This window comes from Eubalaena glacialis, chromosome 1 (assembly GCF_028564815.1).
Source record: "Eubalaena glacialis isolate mEubGla1 chromosome 1, mEubGla1.1.hap2.+ XY, whole genome shotgun sequence".
NCBI classification, from domain to species: domain Eukaryota; kingdom Metazoa; phylum Chordata; class Mammalia; order Artiodactyla; family Balaenidae; genus Eubalaena; species Eubalaena glacialis.
Window position 1 is genome coordinate 66,250,826 of NC_083716.1, and position 21,794 is coordinate 66,272,619.

The 21,794-nt window shown below is 39.0% G+C and overlaps 1 protein-coding gene and 1 long non-coding RNA gene across 5 annotated transcripts in view; one reads left to right on the forward strand and one right to left on the reverse strand.

Annotated features, from left to right (window-relative positions):
- MYPN (myopalladin) overlaps positions 1-21,794 on the reverse strand; it is an 83,825-nt gene that overhangs the window by 32,343 nt on the left and 29,688 nt on the right. For all 3 annotated transcript variants that reach the window (XM_061197724.1, XM_061197716.1, XM_061197731.1), the window contains 7 exons: positions 17,978-18,153; positions 14,708-14,759; positions 11,455-11,569; positions 10,255-10,326; positions 3,999-4,140; positions 2,190-2,213; positions 180-296 (listed from right to left, as the gene is read on the reverse strand). In XM_061197724.1, coding sequence (XP_061053707.1) covers positions 180-296; positions 2,190-2,213; positions 3,999-4,140; positions 10,255-10,326; positions 11,455-11,569; positions 14,708-14,759; positions 17,978-18,153 — 698 coding nt within the window. The remainder of the gene's footprint in view (positions 1-179; positions 297-2,189; positions 2,214-3,998; positions 4,141-10,254; positions 10,327-11,454; positions 11,570-14,707; positions 14,760-17,977; positions 18,154-21,794) is intronic.
- LOC133096227 (uncharacterized) overlaps positions 1-21,794 on the forward strand; it is an 85,842-nt gene that overhangs the window by 31,147 nt on the left and 32,901 nt on the right. For both annotated transcript variants that reach the window (XR_009701755.1, XR_009701754.1), the window contains exon 2: positions 10,522-10,695. This is a non-coding gene — a long non-coding RNA (uncharacterized LOC133096227). The remainder of the gene's footprint in view (positions 1-10,521; positions 10,696-21,794) is intronic.

Sequence of the window (21,794 nt, forward strand, 5' to 3'; positions counted from 1 at the left end):
ATGCGATGAGAAATTGAAAACTGGATTCTGTTCAAGAACACTTTCTTCAATAATTCAAAAAATTTTAGGAGAGCCAAGCTAGCTTCATATGAAAAGCAGTAAGAGAGGGTAATATACATTGTCCATACTCATAATCAAAGTCATAGTCTAAACTGTTCTGGCATTGAAAGAGCCCTTACCTCTTATATCTAGCTGTGCAATGCTTGACACTGTGCCGTATTTATTGCTTGCAGTACAGGTGAAGCACCCAGAGTCTTCCGCAAATACTTCAGCAATGACCAAAGTACAGATCTCCTCTAAAGCCAATAAAGCAGAATGGTTACTGACTTATTTACGGAAGTGGAATTATGGATTTTTCTGATATTAGATGGTGATTCTATAAAAGTCAATAGAAGAAGCTGATGATATTAATTGTTTGAAAATAATTAGTCCAATTATTTGATTGAATTGACTGATTAGCAGACTAAATGAGCCAAAGGAAGTAAAATGGATAACTCCATGCAGACAATGAACAAGAGGATTTAATGATAATATAATGTATATTTTATGGATTTGCAGATTATCTGTTTTTATGTCATCAGTCCAGATGTCAAAAATGGGACCAAGAAACAATAAGCTTAAAAATCACAAAAACAAATTAGGATTTAAAGCAAAAGTAGGTCTGTGTGAAATACCACTCTATTCTTGCTAAGGTGGTAGCATGTGACACACAATTCTGGTCAATAAGATATTAGGGAAAATCTCCTGGGGAGTTTCTGGGAAAGTTTTTCTTGCCTTTTAAAAGGGGTAAAAGAGAGCGTTTTCCCCTATTTTTGCCTTTGGACGTTGTCATCTGCATGTAATACCCAGAACTGTGGCAGCCGTCTTGGGTATATGAGTAGAACCAGTCTAAGAGGATACTCTGAAGATGACAGAATGGGGAAAAAAAAATAAAAAGCTTGGCCCATGATGATCTCTGAGATGCTAAATTAACCAATCTCAAGACTACCATTTCTTAGGACATCTTGCTATGTAACAAGATACATTTTTCATGTTGCTTAAGGCATTTTTGGTTAGATCTTGTTTACTTGCTGCCCAAAGAATCCTAAATGATGGAGAGGCAAAGTTTGGTTTTGGTACCTCTCTGTCCTTTTTCTGAGTCTTATGCTTCCTTCTCTCTGTTCCCTTCCCAAACATTGGCACTCTCATCTTTCAGCAACCTGCATTTGGAAAATGATCTGATAAATTCATTCATACTATACTATAGCTGCCTGATGAGATATAGTATTCTGTCTCCAAAGGGTATTTGCTTTATCCAAGGTGGAAAGAAAAACTCTCTGAACATGAAATTTTAGATCATGGAGCTGGGGCTTGTTTTGAGCAGGGATCCCTTTTGGGTGACTCTGAAATTATTTTGTGTATGAGACTGCCTAGTGAAAAAGCTTGCTTTGGTTGAAAGTATCAAAAGCCTGAAATATTTTCAAAGGGAAAAATGCTTCTCCACTACAAGCAATGCTAGAGCAAGAGCACTCTGGTCTTTACTGTATCCCCAAGGGCCTAGTGTAGGGTTATGCAACATGGATATTCAGTGTCTACATCAGGAATGCCTTTCCATTCAGTTTTCAGAAGCAAGAATTATAATAACGAAATTCCAAACCATCATTCTTACCCATGGGCACAAATACAATCTTATTTTTCAGGGTGATCATAGAGAGGACATTCAGATGTTTATGCTGTGTTTTGTGAGCAACTTGTCTTTTTATAGAGGTAAGAGCTTTATCCATGTGTCATCTTAATATCCTCCCAACCAAATCTAATAACATCATAAACATTTTATTGATTCTGTGAATTTCAAAATCTGATGCATAACTTTTGAGATACATAGGCTGTGGAATTGGAATTGATAGCATCATGGAAATTGCTCTGCCCAGTTTAAGGAGGTCATGAGTAGCGGCCAATGAAAGAGGGAAAATATTCCTAAGAAACATTCCTCAACAACGCAGAACTAACTGCATTCACATTAGCTATTGAATATGTATTCCAAACTTGCACATGCTTGCCTTTCCTTCTCCTACAGTCGTAGCTAGGGTTGGCTTCGATCTTCTTTGTAAAACTTTTTTTCTTGACACCAGTGTAATTTCAATATGTTTATTATATATTTCAAGTCACGGATCACATACAAATGAAATGAAAGTTAAAATGATCTTTACCTGGCTCTGCCATGGATCGAGGTTCTAAAAGAAAAAAAAATTAAAAGATTCTGAGCATTTATTTTACTGAGAGGTGATATTTTTATCAGAAGCTTCCTATAGAAATGTCTTTTGCGTACTCATGAGTAATTTGACAAGGCTAATCTGTAAATTTTAAGTAAAATGACCTAAGCACAAATGACCTTGACAGGGATAGGATCATTATCACAGAAGGGCAGCAAGAGAGCTGCTAACTAAATGATGTGGCTGTATCTTGGGACATACTTGGGTTCCACTTGGGACACATAAACCTTAGGTGAGGAAAAGTTACTGAATTAGTTGGGATTCAGGATGACTTGCTTTTATTGTACCCATTCAGCCTGACCTGAAAAAGTTTGTGAAGACTGAGAGATCATTCTTGGCTTTGGGCTCTCACATCCTGATATAATGTAGCGTATACCTCCTGCCCTAAGGTTTCTAATATTAAGAGCCTCAGGATAGATGACAGGTTCCTCAGGAACAGTTCTTTGTCTTAAAATTCTTTGGCATTCCTGAAGGTGCCCGCTTGGTACTGAAAACAGGTGCTCAACTAAGGTTTATAGAATTGCAGGCACTCAGGGAATAGTTGTTGAATTTAGTTACATTCTTCTACACTGATAGAACTAGTGGAGGTTTTTTGCCTCAGCTTAAATGGTATTCAGAATATATCATTGTTGCTGCTATTCAGAATATATCATTGTTGTTAAACCTGATAGTAGTTTGAGTCATATATCTATTTTGTGATAGGCAGAAACAAATTAACCAAGAAGCAAATAATTTTCAACATATTTTACGACTGAAATGGGTCAAGGTGAAAGCACTGCATGACAAGAAAAGAATTAACCACTTGGATATATAAATAATTCTTACAATAAAAAGAGTAAAACCTCAATAAACAATGAACAAAGGATATAATAGGTAATTTTAAAGTAAATTCAAAGACCCAATAAATAGGAAAAAAAAGTTCCTTTCCACATCTCATTAGTGAAGTGCAGATTAAAACAAATATTCCCATTTGGGACCTATAAAATTAGTGAAGATTTAAAAAATGTTTAATACCCATTGATAGTGAAGGTATAAGACAAAAGAAATTCCCATATGTTGCTGGTTGTAGTAGAATGTAACTGAAATAGCATGTGTCCCAGTTCAACTGGGATGATCTGGTTTATTCCTGGGATCTCTGTGTAATGATTACTAGCACCCTCTGTTACTCCCCAAGGTGTCCCAGGTTAGATGATCAATTATATAATCATCCTAAATTTAGTTCAACCTTTTTGGATGGCATTTTGATGATTTATATTAAAAGCCTTAAAAAATGTGAATTTACAGTAGCAATTCTAGTACTCAGATTTATTCATAGATATTCACAAAGATATTCACAAAGATCTTCTCTGTTAACATGCTTTGAAATATAGTTTCTAATAGTAAAAATTGGACAATCTACATTTTCAACAATAGGAGATTAAGTAAATATGAAATTGATTGTATCAACTTATTTTTACAAGTAAAAAAGTTCTATATTTATTAATATGGAAAGATGTTCATGAAATGTTGAGTGAAAAAAATCAATTTACAAAACAATTTATTTTTATTTAAAGAAAATATATGCATGGAAAAATTTTTGGAGAATATACACCAAAATATTAATAGGGTTTAGTTTGGTGGAGTATAAGTGTTTTTTATTTTATTCTTTTTATTACATTTTAATTTGTTGTTAAAAGTTATAAAAATAAATGTACACAATAAATCTATAAAAATTATCAGAAAAATAATTTTAAAGCACCAACTTACTTTTCTGTAAAATTCTAAAATCTGGAGCATCTTCTATCAAGGTCCCTTCTCTATACCACTCAACTTTAGGAGATGGAGCTCCTTTTACTCTGCATTCAAAGACAACTAGCTGACCCTCAGAGGCTGATAAATTTTGTAACATCTGTAATGAGAAGAATATTGTTAGAACCAAAAAGCATATGTTTTTGGAATCTACTCCCATTGCTGAACTTTCGAAAAAGATACCATTGCCTCCATATTTGGATTTTCTCCAAATCTTGTACATTTCCAGCAGCTTCAATTCTGTGGATGTACATTGAATCTATTTTTGAAGACAGAATCATCTGAGTGCATAGGAAGCTTTTTCCTCACTATCTTCTTTCTTTTCCTCTCTGTTGCAGTGCCAGACAAATTTATTGAATACTAGGTGAAACATACTGAGGGTTTGCAAAAATACTAATATTTGGTAAAGTAATTCTGCTTCTTTTAAGAAAATGCCCAAGTAGAGCTTGGTTTTCAGAAATAATAACAATTTAAAAAATCTGCAGTGAATATCTACTAGGTGTATTCAGTATGGGAGTAATGTATTTTTCCACACAAGACTGTTCCACAAGGTCGACTATCTCTGTGGCCTAAGTAAGTGACTATTTTCTTGGCTTTGCCTTGCCTACTTTCTGTAGTCCTGGAAATTGATGTTTGTTTTGCTATTTTCTTTTCCTTGTGTGTTCTTTACAGGATAGCCTCAATGTCTGTTGAGGGAGGTAAACAATGACAATCTCTATAAAATCATAGTCACATGTGGAGTCTTAGGTCATGGTAAAATATGTCATAATTTTGTGAAGGCATCGTTAAATGCTCTTCCACGCTTCCCCCCAAAAAAGTTTACAAAAATCACTTTCCATTGTAAAATATCGGTATATTCTATAATAGACCCTACGGGAGAATGGAACTCACATTTTCCTTTCACAACTTGTCTTTCACTTATCATGATTTATGAGCTTAAAGTCACACATTCGTTTGTGTAGTTGGTACTTCATTTGATTATGAAATGCTCCTTTGGCATATGTGTGGGCACATTTTTATTTTTAATATAGGCCTAAAGATTATAAACATGGAAAGGTTATGATTAACTTCCTCTACAAGCTCTATCAGGAACAAATGCTGCAAGGCTTTCCCATTATTACAATTTTAGGGTCTGTATTTAGGAAATATTGGCTCTTGCTTTGGAGAAGGGGAAGGCCAGTAGTTTTTTTGCTTTTGTCATTTACTCTTATAAATATCTTGTGACTGTTTACAGCTCTTAACAATATATGATATTTTGTGCTTAGACCTATCATAGTTATGGCATTTATCTTAGGAATACTGGGGTGGGTTTAACCACATGGCTTTAGCTGTAGTAGGAGACTTTTACCTCAGAAGGGTGTGTTAGTTGATATTGTGACAGCCAGGGGGCGCTATAGTTCAGAGTTAGTGTTTTGTTCTCTTTTTGCATTCCCAAATTTGTTTGCTGAAGGAATTCAGGATGTGATTTGCACAGAGTGGTTTCTGAAGTAATAAGGAACTATTTGATTGAAAACCTGGTTATTCCTTGTCTACCCCAAAACAATAGCTTCTAGTGACAAGAATGGAATGTTCTCAGTAAGCAGGGAACATCAATGAGTCTTGGGTGCTCCTGGCAAGCTGGTGAATCTGACATCTGAGCAAATTCTGTGCTAAGATGGTAGTTTTGGGGGCCCATTGAAAACTTTAATGGCAGTCAGATATCTCCCTGGGATTCATACATAATGGAGTTTCGTTCCTTCTTGAGGCAAACAAATTAGAAAACCAAAGCAAAAAAAAGTGGCGGTGGCAGAAGGGATTGAATGAATAAAATATGGCACATTTAAAAAATGGATGTAAGCAGAATGAGGTCAGTCTACATTCTGACATGGCTTGAGGTTCAGATATATGAACCAATTCTCAATCTGCAGAGGTGACACCAAGGTCCTGCTTGCAAAAGGACCTCCTGGAGAGAATATGTTACAGTTGAGACCAACATTAGTTGGTTGTAATTATTCACTTGAAATTGAAGGCCAAGACCTGTGTTCTATTGGAGAGTCCAGCCAGATACCTGAGATACTATAGTTCTAGAATATGCCAGCTAAGGGACTGTGATATGAGATGGAAGCTCATTCCAGTGTGATACATCGTCAATACTCAGTAAAGGAGTTGCCAGGGGTCATCTTACAAGGCACTTAGAAAAGGTTGTTGAAGGTCATAGTTTGAAGGACAATGATAGTTGTTATTGCTAAAAACTGTGCTTTTCTACAAAAATCTCATAAGAAGAAATCTGCTCACATTGCTGCACATCTGGTCCAAACAAGTTACACCATTTGAACATAGTTTAGATGGGGCCATGTTCAACACAGCAGTAGGTCTTAGGCTGTTACTAATGGCACACTGTGTAAGACTTGATCATATTTATCTTGACTTCACTGAAGACGAATAAGACATGAAACATTCCCCAACTAGCAAAGATTAAGTTAGTCTTAACTAGGAATTATGGATCTGAACTGAAGTCCCTATAATGAAAAGTCTACAACCTCCTGCAGTAAACAGTATCCAAAGTGCAAATCTGTCTTGTGTGTCATCACCATATTTATCATCCAGGAAGACATTCTTTGTAGGATGACTTGACAACACAGAGACTTGAGAAGCATGTCTTCCACGGCCATTTGACATTGGATTTTTTCTCTACTCCTAACAACACTCTGAAGCCACAAAGTGATAAAAGCAATAATTCCTTCTTAGCTGAAATGGAAGCAGTTCACCACAGAATAAATATAACTATGTTCCTGCTTTGTGCCAAGCACTGTGCCAGGTGCTGTAAATGTGAGTTGAAAGGACACAGTTCCTGCTTAGTAGACCTATACCCACAGATATAATGCAGGGACATCCTTGAGAAAAGGCATCTCCCTTATTGGTTAAAAGATGTCAGCTATAAGGTTCATATTGTCACTTTATTCTTTTTTTAAATCCAGTTGCTATTTTTGCACCTTGGGAGATGCTGGAAGTGAATGCTATAGTGCTTTTAGACTGGAGTTGGATCAGAGCAGTTTTTACTGATAAAGCACCATTTGATTGAAGACCTTTTTGCCCCTACATTGTCACAGGTGCCCAGTACAACAGTTGAGTCAGAGAAGTCTCTGGAATTGTGAGGTTGGGGAGAGGGGCCCATGTAATCTTCAGGAATCTAGAGCCAACCACTGGACTTGTCATTTCAGGGTTTCCTGCCTCAGCTATTACATAATGAAGTGCCGTTCTTCAAATTCTCACTTCTCCTGCCCCCTTGCACTCTTCAAATTACTGCTGCAGCAGCTGGAGCCAGGGCTGCAGCCGTGAAAGCCTGCCAGAGCAGCTGTTGTTGGAGTGGGAGCAGTGATAGGAGTAAGATTCTAATGTGATCATCTACCTCCCTTCACACTCAAGGAGTGTGAGCACTGTTTCCCCCCACAAACAGAGTGAAAGTGTTTTTGATGCTGTACAGAGGATGGAGGATAGTCTATCTCCATAAAATATTTTAAAAATATAGGTATCCTCTATAGGTAGAGCAGTGAATTAGCATATGGGACCCCAGGCTTCTTTCAAACTCTACCACTGTTTTGCTGGGCAACCCTCATTTTCATTTTAACCTCCTTTAAAAAGAAGATAATACCAGTACTTCCCTATCACCAAAGGAGGTACGGGGAGTTAAATAAAACTCTGCTCTCTAATTGTTGCTTTCAAAAAAATGGCTTCTTGCCATTATTGGCAGAGAAATGCTTTGTTGGGCAGTATAGAAAGTGAGTCATAGGTACGGGAACACCAGAAGTCCCTAAAGAAGTAAATAGAGCAAGGAATAACCTGAACAAACATATGCCAATGGTCAGTTATCAAGGCTTATGCCACGTGATTACCATCATCAGTGGCTCTGACTCAGAAATTTTCTAATGTCACTGACAGTGACGATGACCTCAATCCTACCTCCACTCATGGAAAATGATGGAAGCACAGCATTGCTGATAAGTCCCTCTGGAATCTGAGCCACAGCCTGTGCTAGTGCCCTACGTCTGAACAACGCTGATCCCATTTATGGAGGCAAAAGTACACTTCCCAAGGGCTGAGAAAGCCTCACCAGAGTTTGAGTCCCTGTACTAGGGACTGTTTTCCCACCATGGATCTAATGTTTTTGGAGATTTATCTAATTAACAACATACACTAATGACGAATTCTTTTCCCCATTTTTATTTATCAAAGGCATATATGTATCTGCAAATCAGAGCATCTAATTAGAGGGAGGTAATCAGTCACAACACAAAAGCAGCTAAACTTGAGGCTAACCAGTCCATGAAAATTAAATAGGTTTTAAAGTCTTGTTAGGCTTTTCAGAATAATAAAAATGGCTTTGGACCTATTATAACCATTATGGACTCCTATCTAGATATTAGAGATAGCCTTCAAGGCGCTTGGGAGAGACAGAAAACTAAACATCTTTATTATTGTGCTAAATGCTGTACCAGAGGCATGTACCAGGTGATGTAGATGCAGGGAAGACAGAGCACCCAAAAATATTTGAAAGTGTGGAGGGAGATAAGGACACCTCTTTGCTGTCTAGCTGGGCAGATGGTGGTGAGGAGAAGAGTGGAGGAGATGTCAGTTTGGGACTGGGTATAAATTATTCTGTGATTTAGTTGCCTTTGAAGAGTCAGCATTGCCTGACAAAGGGTGTGACAAATAGGCACGACAAATTAAAGTGTCCTGATTTCTCGGCATTTAAAGCTCTGTTTCAAGGCTAGGTGACTTAGCAGTGAACTAAGAGACACTTAGGGGTAACTCTATTAGCTATATCACACACACGTGCGCGCCCGTGCGCGCACACACACAGGTCCACTTATAACTCTTGGTCCAAGTCTGGTATTCACCAAATCACAACATGTTGCTTTCCTACTTCAAGTCTTTGAGAATAGCGAAACTTAAATTCCGAAAGCGGTTACAAGAAACAAACCTGAAAAATTGGGAGGCATCTTGTTTCACATAAGAATGTTTGCCCACCTGATACGGTTATGGATAAACATGTCTCACTCTTAGACTCTGCTTGATTTTGGAAAACCATCTTGGATGAGCTGATATGGTGGAACGTCGCTAAAATGGATGTTTCTGTGGAAGTTGTGAATTTAGCAATTCTTTTAGGATCAGTACTCATTGGAAAAGACTTTTTTTTTTTTTGCCATTTTGCTCTATACAATGATTTCTCAGTCCCAGGACTAATTGACAATTTGGGCTGGATAATTCTTTGTTGCAGGAGGCTGTCATCCCATGTATTACAGGATGTTTAGCAGTATCTCTGGATGTCAGCCCCCTGTTTTGAAAATCAAAAAAAAGTCTCCAGACATTGCCAAATGTCCTTTGAGGGACAAAATTAACACTGATTGAGAACCATTCCTCTAAATCATACTTCTGAGTGGATAAAATTTCTTTGGGCTTAAGTTTGGTATTCATACAAACAATAAACTGTAAATCCAGGCATAGACTCCATCCATGTGGTTTTCATAATACCGAAACAAATCCAATATGACTCAGTTTTGCACCTTTGAGTTTATTGTCCTGGGCAACATATAAACTAAGTCTATGTTATGTAAGGGAAAGAACAGTAGACAGAATTGGGACAACTTGTTTCTAGTCCTGATTCTGCCACTTGGTAGTTCTGTGACATTGGATACATTGTTTAATCTCTCTGGCCCTCCCTTGGTTTTTTCATTTGTAAATGAAAGTGCCTGAGTAAAATTTCCAGTTCTAAATACAAAGATTATGAGACTCAGAATTTGATGCCACCACAATAGTTGATACCATGGATTAGAAAAAGAAAGCTCTTTGTTCTAGAGTGAGGCTTTGTATTAAGCTTCTTAAGAGCATGTAACTCCATCTCCTTGAACACCAAAGACATCCAGAGAAACCCTTGGATAGTGAGTGCCTAGAAACATATCACCTGACCCCTAGGTGTGGCTACTGTGTTTAAAAGCAATAGGATGGCCATAGAGATCAATGTGATGAGTGGGGATGACCTTTCCCTTATTATACAAACTAATATCTGCAACTTGGAGCGACATGGTAACAGCTACCACAAAAACCCAAATCCTATCCTGTACTTATAAGAGACCAAAATCCTGAGATAAAATCAGTGAATTTTGAATCCTACAACTTTGTTTGGGTATTGTGTTGTGTTTAAAGCCATGACAGAAAGAAGTTATATTTTGATTACCTTTGTAAACACAGGAGCTGCAATGATAGGTTTTCCATCCAATCCTTGCAGATAGTTGGTAGGGCTCTGACACTGTTAGAAGGGAACCAACAATAGATTCATTGTCACTGGGATTATCAGATAGGTAGGTAGACAGATGATAGATAGGTATAACACAGCTAAAGAATTTGGTGTATGAAATTAATCTAAAACCAAAGACTGACATTTTCTAAGTCTATGAATTGCAGACATCAAATTTTATGCTGAACTGATTGTATTTCTTTCTAGGTCATGGTGGCCGTAAATACATGCTGGCCATCCCCACCCCCTCACATATAGAGCTATGTGATGAACCCTAACCCCCTGAAGAGGTTCCATAGACCCCTGAGGCTCCACAGATCAGTTTTAAAACTACTGAATTAGAACTAAAATGTGACCCCTCTGCATTACTAAATGGGTCAGGTAAGTACTTTAAAATTTTTTTTAAAGGTTGTAGATCTTTATATACATCAATATTTATATTTAAATATATCAATAACACATTACAAGTATGTTTATATTAGTATGATTTCATATTTTTAAAGTATATGTGTAATATACATTTATAGATACGCATAGAAAATGCCTGGAACTATCTGCTAGAAATTATTAACAGGAGGTACCTCTGAAGAGTGGGGCCAGAGGAGTCGAACCTTGACTAAAGTTTTTACTTAATATACTTTCTGTATTTTTAAAATGTTTTTACAATAAGCATCACTCTTATCATCATCATCATCATCATTAACTTGAAGGATGAGAGACTTTGAGGTTTTCTAAAAATTAATTTCATGGTTGCTCTATCTTAGAAAGTAGAATTTTGGTTTTTTTTAATAGCTCCATGAAACTGAGTTTCATGATACAGGGTGTCTTGTGAGAGCTGGCAGCTCATTGTATATGTAGTCAATGCCCTTCATAAAGCTGGAATATCAGAGACTAATTTGTAGAGTTTCTTTTGCTATGAAATTTGCCTATGAAGTTAGAGAATATGTTCCCAAAGCCAGGGGAACTACTGATATCATACATCAGAAGTACAAAGCGATTATCATGACTATAGAAGTGTGTTGCCCAAGGTCATTATGAAGTTGCATCAGAGGAGAACATGATCATGCTGTACAAGATGGTCATGGTCACAGCGCCTGCCTGTCAGTCCGTGGCACTTGTGTTTCACTTAGACTCTTGTACCTGCTGAATGGTTGACACACTGGGCTGGGCCACCACGTGCTGGGCTTGTGGTACTGCTGAAGGAATGGCTGCAGAAGTAGTGGGCGGGGATGACACCTCATTTGGCTTCTGGATTCTGAGAAGTGATTAAAATATAGATTATAAAACAGACCTATCATTGTTGTGAAAATCCTTTCAACAGAGCTTTCAGAAATGCTTACAGAAATCTTCGTTCAACAATATTACACAAACATTTACTGAGGGCTTTGCTACGCACTTTGTTAGGCAGTGTAAACAGGAAGATGATAAGACGCCAGTTCTGTCCTTGAGTTAGGTGCTGTCAGCAGAGCTGGGGACTCAAGCGTATTCTCAACTAACTGAGATTCAAGACAAGTGCTGTGACAGCGCATGTGCAGAAAATTTTTTGAGATTTGTGTTGGTTTTGCCCTCTGTGTTTTCCCTCCCCCTCCTATTTCAAGTAAGAGGCCAGGCTTTGTAAATCTTTGCTTCTGGGATTTTGGCATGGCAAAAAGCAGAAATAGCCTGAGTCAATGAGCTCTTCAGGTTTACACAAATTAAATTAAAGAGATTGTTTGAAGGGCAAGGGAGCCAGAAAGTATTCTTGAGAAGGCTGCAGAGGGTAGATTATTTCAGTTTTGTTGTGGGGAAGAGAGAGGTCCAGGGATCTTGCCAGAGAACCTAACAAGAGGGAGAACCTGAGTCCAGAGGGGATGACAATCCCTCGACTAAAGGCTCCCAGTCTTGCTAAAGATATCAGTACCCAAACATATCAGGAAGAAACAAAGCACTAGACTTGAAGGGACCTTGAGATCTAGGACATGGGCCTCTCACCCATAACCTGTGGGGATAGATGACCGATGACAGGATGGGCTTCCCTTTTGTCTAGATGTTACCTCTCTCTGCCTCAGCTTTCTCATCTCTAAAATGAGGAAATAATAATTCTTACCTCATAGGGTTTTTGTGAGGGTTAAATAAGGTAATTCATGTAAGATGCTTAGAGCAGTGTTTAATATCAAACTATATATCTACATCTCTGTGTCTGTATCTGCTATATCCCAGGAATCTTTGCACAAATTTGGAGGGGGAAAGGGACACCCAATAATGACTGATTGAATTTTTTCCCAGAGCCAGGTAGGATGGAGTCTCAGAAGCAGAATCATTTGATGACGTAGAGGCTATCAGTGTTCCTGAAGCATCTGTTTTCTTTTTCTACAATATTAGAATCCCTGATTTCTTTACATAGCTACTCCAAATAAAGATTGCATTTCCCAACCCTCATTGAAGCTAGCTGTGGCCACATGCCTACTTTCCGGTCATGGGATATGAAGGATAGTGATGTATGTAATTTAAGAGAGATGACCTTAAAAGGGGAGTAGGGTATGTCCTTTATTCCTTTCAATCTAAGAAGATGAGGCCACATCTTAGAATGAGGTGAAGCAGAAAGCTGGAAGCAGACTGGAACCCAGTGGAATTTGGAGCTGTTTTACCAGCCAAATTCTTATTTTTATGTAAAGGAGAAAAATATTTGTCTTATTTAAGTTACTGTTATTTGGGGTCACTATTACACACAACTGGAGCTAAATCCTAACTACTACAAGTAGATTTAAAGAAAATGAACAAATGAGATATTTCTTGCTTATTTAAGTTTGTATATCAAATTCATACCCATTAGGCTCAAATTCATACCCATGTTATGAGAGCCTTGAGGAAGGAGCGATGTATGTGCAATGGCAGAGGAGCTTATTATAGAACTTGACTGGGCTTCGAAGGATAAATAAGAGTTTGCCAGGCAGAGGAGATAGGGCATTCCTAGCAAAGTGAACAGCTTGAACGAAGGGGTGAAAATGAACCGCACATTGTTTGAGTGAGATGGCAGCCATGTAGAGAGCCTGAGGTGGGGGATTGTAGGAGGAGGGGCAGGAAAGCCTGGTTGATACTCTATTGAATAAAGCTTTGTATGCCCGTGTTGAGATTTTTTTAAATGTTGTTTGTTTTGTGTTTGATTTTTATTTTCCCATAGGTAATAATTTTTTTAAGTTGGGAAAATGATAAGATCAGAATTATCTTTTAACTGGCTGTATGTAGTTTGGAGACTGTAAAAGAGAAAAAGGTTGGAGTATCTGTAAGGAGGGGACTGGCATAAAGAGACAGGAAAGAAGAGGAACTGAACTGAAGCCATGAGAATGATAAGGAAGAGAGTTAAAGGGAGAAATCATTTACTCTGGTTATGAATTTTCATATGTGCACAAAAGCTAAAAGCAAATTACCATTCCAAAGTAGGCATACCCCCCAAAGTTTGAAGAATAAGTCATGATTTCTGCCCTTAAGAGCTTGCCTTCTGTAGGAGAGGAAAGAATATGCAAATTCAGTTATCGACTCCTTAACCTGTCTTCCAGACATTGCCCATGTTTCAGGTAGTCTCAAGGGATGGCTGTTGTGTCTGTTTCTAGTTCCCATGCCTTCTGTCCACAGTCTCCTCTTCCCGAAATACCCTTTCCTCCCTTGTTCGGGGGTGTCCACCTGCTGCTCTTTTAAGACCCAGCTCAAGGTCACCAACTCTGCGAAGCCTTTCCTCATCTCTCTTTCCCTCCCCAACCAATAAAGAGCCCTTTGTGCCAAGTCCTTAAACCCTGCACATGGTTATATCATAGTCTATTACACTTTATTACTCTTACTGTCTATATGTGTGGTATACATCTTTTGCTATATTTGCTATACATATATTTCCCTCTCCTAGACTGTGAGCCTCTTGAAGGCAGGAAGCATCTGATTTTTCTTAGTACCCAGCGCATCTAGTGAAGTTCCTGGTGTAGAGGAGGTGCTTAGCCAATGGTTGTAGTAAGTAATGTAACTTTGTTCAGTACCCAATACAATCGTTTAGCAAAAAGGCTATGTCTTGCCCAGATCGCTCATACATATAATTTTTGTTCACCAGATTGTGTGTTATTTTGAATACTATTATTTAGTTAGAAAACATGAATTTTCTTTTAACCACTGAGTTATTTGTTTTTTACTCTTTCTATATAAGTATGATGATATTTCATAGGTGATACTTCATTTTTTAAATATTGGGAATATTAAAATTAATCTTTTAAGCAGCAACAAGCAAAAGAAATAGCATTTTCTCCAAATCTACCCAATCTTTTTTTTTTTTTTTGAGGTCAAACCCTGGAGCCCCCCTCTTCAAGTTCTACTAAACAATTAGCTTTCTCAGGACCTGAGGATGCTAAATAAGATAGAAAATTGGAATTACCGATTCATTTCGTCCTTGTTAGGGTCCCCTTCTGAGTCAGAAGAAGAAACCCCTGGAAAAATAAAAATAAGACATGTAATTTAAAAAAAAAATTCTTAAACTGGTTCCTAGGCATTTGAAGACCTATAGAATTTTAGACCTAGGAATAATCTCAGTGATTCCCTAAACTAACACCTAGTTTACAGATGAGGAACTAGACCCTTAGTAGTTGAAGTACTTGCTCAAGTCACATGGCTAGTTAGTGACACAGTTCAAATTAACTGGCCCAAATTCCACGTGTTCTTGTATATAAAACACCTGCTGATGCCTTTAGACTAACAGAGCAGTCTTTGCAGACATTCTGTGGTGTCCATAAATCCTCTTGCTCTTGGCCTACATAGATTAAATAAAAGAAGGGATTACATTAGATCCCAAACGTTGTAGGTGTAGGTGGATGCTCTTCCGTCCAGTCCTAATATTAACAAGTCACGTTTCATCTTGGGAGTGGGGGTGTTTGAAGCTCTGTTACCACAAATTTTTAAAACCCAGCAATCCAATCTCAGCACTGTTAGCAGAGCTTTGATCCTGGCTTTGCTTCTCAAGATAGTGAATTCCAGGAAGATATCACACAGCTAAATCTGGAGGTATTTATTGTACTCCAAAAATTTGAGGATGAAAACATGTAACACACTTCTATTCATGTATTATTCATTGTTATTATCATTATTCATTCATCTATTCAATAAAAGTTTATTAAATAACCACTATGTACTTGGTACTACATAAGATGTTGGAGATATAAAGAAGAATGAGACAGTTCCAGCCTTTATACCATAATAATACAATATTTAAGGGCTAAAAGCAAGGCATACATAAGGTATTAGAGATGATAAAAGTACTAAAGAATGGCTCCCAGGGCTTCTCTGGTGGTGCAGTGGTTAAGAATCCACCTGCCAATGCAGGGGACACGGGTTCGAGCCCTGGTCTGGGATGATCCCACATGCCGCGGAGCAACTAAGCCCGTGTGCCACAGCTACTGAGCCTGTGCTCTAGAGCCCACATGCCACAACTACTGAAGCCTGCGCACCTAAAGCCCGTGCTCCTCAACGAGAGAAGCCACCGCAGTGAGAAGCCCGCGCACCGCAACAAAGAGTAGCCCCTGCTCGCCGCAACTAGAGAAAGCCCGCTCGCAGCAATGAAAACCCAACTCAGCCAAAAATAAATAAATAAAATAAATTTTAAAAAAAGGCTCCCAGAAAAAACTCAGAGGATGAGATAAATAGGGACAAAAACTGAGGTCAATATACAAGGTACATAAATTGATTTGTTCCCTAAAATTAGTCATCTGAGTTTGGTGCTGATATAAATGCCTTTCCAAGGCTCCCAAATGGTCTCCCTGCTTCTACTCCTTTTGGTATATTTTCAACTAGGAGCCAGAGTGGCCCTGTTAAAAACTAAGTCAGGGGAGGGCTTCCCTGGTGGCGCAGTGGTTGAGAATCTGCCTGCCAATGCAGGCATCACGGGTTCGAGCCCTGGTCTGGGAAGATCCCACATACCGCGGAGCAACTAGGCCCGTGAGCCACAACTACTGAGCCTGCGCGTCTGGAGCCTGTGCTCCGCAACAAGAGAGGCCGCGATAGTGAGAGGCCCGCGCTCCGCGTTGAAGAGTGGCCCCCGCTCGCCGCAACTAGAGAAAGCCCTCGCACAGAAACGAAGACCCAACACAGCCAAAAATAAATAAATAAATTTTTAAAGAAAACAAAAAAAACTAAGATCATGTCACATCTCTGCCTAGAATCCTCCAGAACTCCCATCTCTTTCAGAGTAAAAGCCAGGTCCTTGCAGTGACCCGTGAGGACTTACATGATCTACTCACCTGCTCCCTCCCACCTTCACCCCATCTTGAACTTCTGACCTCAGCTGCTCATCTCCGTACCCTAAGACAGACACACTGCCTCTTCTGGGCCACTGCACTTACTGATTTCTCTGCCTAGAATGTTTTTCCCTTGAATATCTATCTTTGTGGCTCACTCCCTTAGTAAGTGAGGTCTTGTACGTCCGCCTGTATACACACACACACGCATGCAAACACACACGCATATATACATACACATACTTCCTATCCCTTTTCCTTGCTTTCTATTTCTTTCATATGCTCATATATGCTGTAAGATAACAGAAAACATATATTTTGGTCTTTGCCCCTGGTGCCCGGCACAGAGCTTCTAAAACCCTTATAATTCCCTAAGTGATGAGCACTTAGGAGCATCTCTTGTTCTAATATTTGTCTTTGACCAGGTCCCTGACACAGGGCTCCTAAAACTCTAATAAATTCCTAAGTGATGAGCGCACTGGGAGCATCCTTTGTTCTAATGAGGTGACTCCGGATGGCTCCTGGATGCGGGCTGGTCACCCGAAAACCAAGCCATAATTTGAAGCTTGGAATCTTCAGCCCCACACCTCATACTCCAGAGGGGGTAGAAGGGCAGGAAATGGAGTTAATAGTTGATCATGCCTGTGTGAGGACACCTCCATAAAATTCTAATAGTATGGGGTTTGGAGAGCTTCTAGGTTGGTGAACATAAGCACACTGGGAGGGTGACGCACCCCACCTCCACGGGGACAGAGCTCCTGGTCTCAGGACCCTCCCACCTTGCCCTATGTATCTCTTCATCTGGCTGTTCATCTATATCCTTTATCACACCCTGTAGTAAACCGGTAAACATAAATGTTTCCCTGAGTTCTGTGAGCGACCCTAGCAAATTAATTGAACCCGAAGAGGGGTTTGTGAGAACCTCCAATTTGTAGCCAAGTCAGACAGAAGTTGTGGGTAACCTGGGCACCTACTACGTGTGATTGGCATCTGAAGAGGGTGGGGGTGAGCAGTCTTGTGGGACTGAGCCCGTAACTTGTTGGATCTGACACCATCTCCAGGTAGATGGGTCAGAATTGAGTTAAACTGTAGGAAACCAAATTGGTGCCGTGAAGAATTGCTTGTTGCTGGTGTGGGAACCGCCTCCCCCATGAGACACACACACATTGACATTGATGATCAGAATCATTTCATGTACCTAACATATGATATATTTTATTTATCTCATTTATTTTCTGTCTCTCCTATTCCAATGTAAATGCCATCTATCCACAAACCTAGGGATTTTTGTCTATTTGGCTCACTGCTGTTAAACCCACTGAAGAGTGTGTGGTAGAGCAGGCCCTCAATAAATATTTACGTATTATAAATATATATCTTACTAGTAAGTGCCATGCTCCAAGAGTATTTTGCTTTACCTTCTATGTAAATCTCAGCAGAAGTTGAATCTGTCCCATAAATGTTAGAAGCAAAGCAGGAATAGCGTCCTGTGTCCTCTTCAAAGGCTTCAGCAATGGTCAGTGAGTGCAGATTTCCTGCCTGGATGATGTGAACATCTGGGGAATTTTCAAGCTCCTTGCCTTCACAGTACCACCTGCAAGGAAGAATATTGGCATGACTGAGATGTGAGAATTAATAACATAAATGGCTGCAGATATTCCCTGAGAAGAAAACTGTGGCAAACTTAGAGTCAAAACATTAAACAATCCATTATTATGGTATAATTTGGTTGTAACAATGAGAAGAAGTGGCAGGATTCAAATCCCAGTGACACTTTTTTCAGGAAATTAGCAAGTGGCTCCTGTTAAGAATGATACAACTGAAAGAAGAAATTGAAGTGATGCAGCTGCAAGCCAATGAATGCCAAGGAACGCCACCACCAGAAGCTAGAAAAGACAAGGAAGGAGTCTTCTCAGAGTCTCAGAGGGAGCACAGCCCTGCTGATACTTTGATTCTGGACTCCTAGCCTCCAGAAGTGTGAGACAGTAAATTTCTGTTGTGTAAGCCATCAAGTTCGTGGTACTTTGTTATAGTAGCCCTAGGAAACTAAAACAGGGGGCAAGAAATAAGATACAGTCATGTTGTTTGCATATGCATAAGGAAAACTGGAAAGAATGGAATGAAAATCAAAGTGGCTTCCTATTGGGGTGAGGGGAAACAAGATGGATGAAGACAGATGGGGTGAGGTGTCTCAGTGTACCCCTTTTTATAATTGTTTTCATTTTTAAAGTAATAATTATTAATCAACATCATATTAAAAAGTAATTAGGTGGAGACCGTTACCATTATTCAATGTCAAAAATTAAGGAGTCCTGGCAATGGTTAATCTTTATTGTAATTTGAGATCTAACCACTCAGTGCTTGAACCCCTCCCTCCCACCATTTATAAAGCAAGATTCTAAAGCACATTTAAGAAAACTCACCTATTCAACAGCTTCCCAAGAGTTAAGCTTTTCTCTGCTGTTCCATAAATATGTCATATTCACCCCTACATTCAAGCCTCTGCTCATGTTTTTCTCTCTAGCTGAGATTCTCTTCCTCACCTTTCAGCTACTGCAAATACAACTCATGCATCAGTTTGGCTCAGATATCACCTCCTACGCAAAGCACCTTTTACCATCAGTTCTCAATGATTGTTACTTTACTTTTTTTTTTTTTTTAACTATACTGTGTCATTCAAGGCTTGATTATATACTGTCTTATTTTTAAATAGATCTTTATTGGAGTATAATTGCTTCACAATACCGTGTTAGTTTCTGTTGCACAACAAAGCGAATCAGCCATATGCATACACATGTCCCCATATCCCCTCCCTCTTGAGCCTCCCTCCCGTCATCCCTATCCTACCCATCTAGGTCATCGCAAAGCACTGAGCCCATCTCCCTTATACTGCCTTTTATAATTGTCTATTTGGGGAATTTGTCTTGTCTCACCAATTTCACTAAATTGTAAGTTCTTTGAAGGTAGGGACGGTGGCTTACAAGCTCGTGCAGCATCCACACTGCCTAGTACAGTTTTCTATACACATTCTCCTTTGGCCATTATCTCATCCCTTAGTTTCAAGTATCACCTCTATTTGGGATAACATCCAAACCTGCCTCCCAGCTCGGACTTCTGGATCCCTTCTCCCATCATTCTCCCTTTACTGTGTTGCAACCACATTGGTCTTTTTTCTATTCTGTGAACACATTAAGCTACTCTCCATATTAGGATTTTTGTACTTCCTGAAATCCTTGTCCCCCAGTCTTTATAAAAATAGGCCCTTCTCATCAGTCAGGCCTCAGTTCAAATGTCACCTCCTCGGAGAGGCCGTCCCTGATCCTCTTCCTAATGTAGCTTCTTTATCCTCAGACACTATCACATTATCCTCTTGTGTTATCTTCATAGCACTTATTATTATCCGAAATTATCTTATATGCTTGCTTACTTTGTTATTATTTGCTCCCCCTACTATATTATAAAGTCCACGAGAGGACCTTGTCAGTCTTACCAATATAATCCCACACTTACAGCAGCATCCTGGCACATAGTAGGTATGCAGAAAAATTGTGTTGGATTTGTTGAGAGACCAAATGATGGAAAGAATTGATAGTTAATATTTCATAAGTATTTTATTTGCTTCATCAAATTCTATGCCATTGTTTGATCTGTTGTGGCAGCAGCAGTGCATGCAGCTGCTGAAATGGGTTTCTAAATCTTCCAAAGCATAAATCTCAACAAGACCCCATGGAGCTTGTATGAACAAACCCTCAGAGCAAGGTAGTTGTAAATACAAATAGTGAGCGTCCAGAAAAACATGTGTTTATCTTTACTCTCCGCCAGAAATGACCCCTAAAATGAGAATAAAGAAGGTTTTTAAAGGGATAAAAGCACAAGGTCCAAAAGAATGGGAAGGGAGATAACAGCAGACCTGAGACCTCAAACACTTTTGAAAGGTGGAAAGCAGAATGAGAAGCGAGGAGAGTTGAAAAATCTGAAAACTAAGTGCCTACTTGGGGATGTCAGTGAAAGAAGGCAATTTGTGCAGCAGGACCCCAGCAAGTTTCAGGATTTAGAGATACAAGTTTGGGGGTGTGAAAACACACTGACAATGGAGGAGGGAGATACAGAGCTTAAAATAGGGTCACTGATTCCAGGTTTAGAAAATGAACATTTAGATTCCCCCAGCAGGTTGCATCCTGTCTTCTGAGCAGTTAGGAGATGCCCGAGGATGAAGGCTGAGTTGTTGGCTGTGTGAGTAGCTGCTCCATATTGGAGCAAGAGGAAGAAGGGTAAAAAATAAATGGGCCTGGTGGCTTAACTGTGTGGAACAGAGTATTTAGGAAATGTTTTACAAATATATTGGAAAACTGAGATGAATTGTGATAGGACCACAGAGCTAAGCACATAAAAAAACAAGAGAGTCATCAACTCAGGTGAAAATTAAAAGTTATACAAGCAAGGAAGCAACCATTTTTCCCTACTGGGCTTGGCAGAAAATAATACTTACATAGTAACAAGAAGTTAAACATTAATTTTTTTAAAACAAGAGTGTGATATGATTATACTGAGGCAATGAAGGAAGGAACAATGGAGGTTCTGGTTTAGCGAAGGGGTGCTAAACCACCATCTTCTGGAACAGGAAGTAAAGAGAAAATAGCATCAGCATACCAAGCAATAGTGGTTTATAAGCATATTACAGTGGTTCTCTTCACTTTCACTTTCTGTGAAGACAAAACGATTTTCCTATAATACTAAGATATTATTTTACACTGATGGTGCAAAAGCCACAGTGGGTAAAATTGCTGGTGCTTCAGCAGCATAAAACTGAGTAGTGGTCATTGTGTTCTTCACCACCACACTTGCAGTTAAAAAAAAAAAGCCAGGTTCACTTAAAAATGTCCTCAATGAAGCAGTAAAAGTCATTACATTTATTGCATCTCAACCTTGAGTCCACGTCTTTTTAACATTCTGGGTGGCGAAATGGGAAGTAGCATAAAGCGTTTCTCCTGAATACAGAAGAGCACTTGTGTGGCTTTTTAAGTTGAACTAGGCACTTAATGCATGAGACAGTATCTTAACTTGAAAGAACAGCTGACAAATTATGGTTATTCAGATTTGGGTGTTCGGCAGACGTTTTCTCAAAAATGAAGGAAGTAAGCCTGTTGTTTCAAGTAAAAATAACTGATCCCATTTGTTGCCAAGGAAAAAATTTGAGCTTTCAAGGAAAAATTAGAGTTTTGGAAAACTTGTATC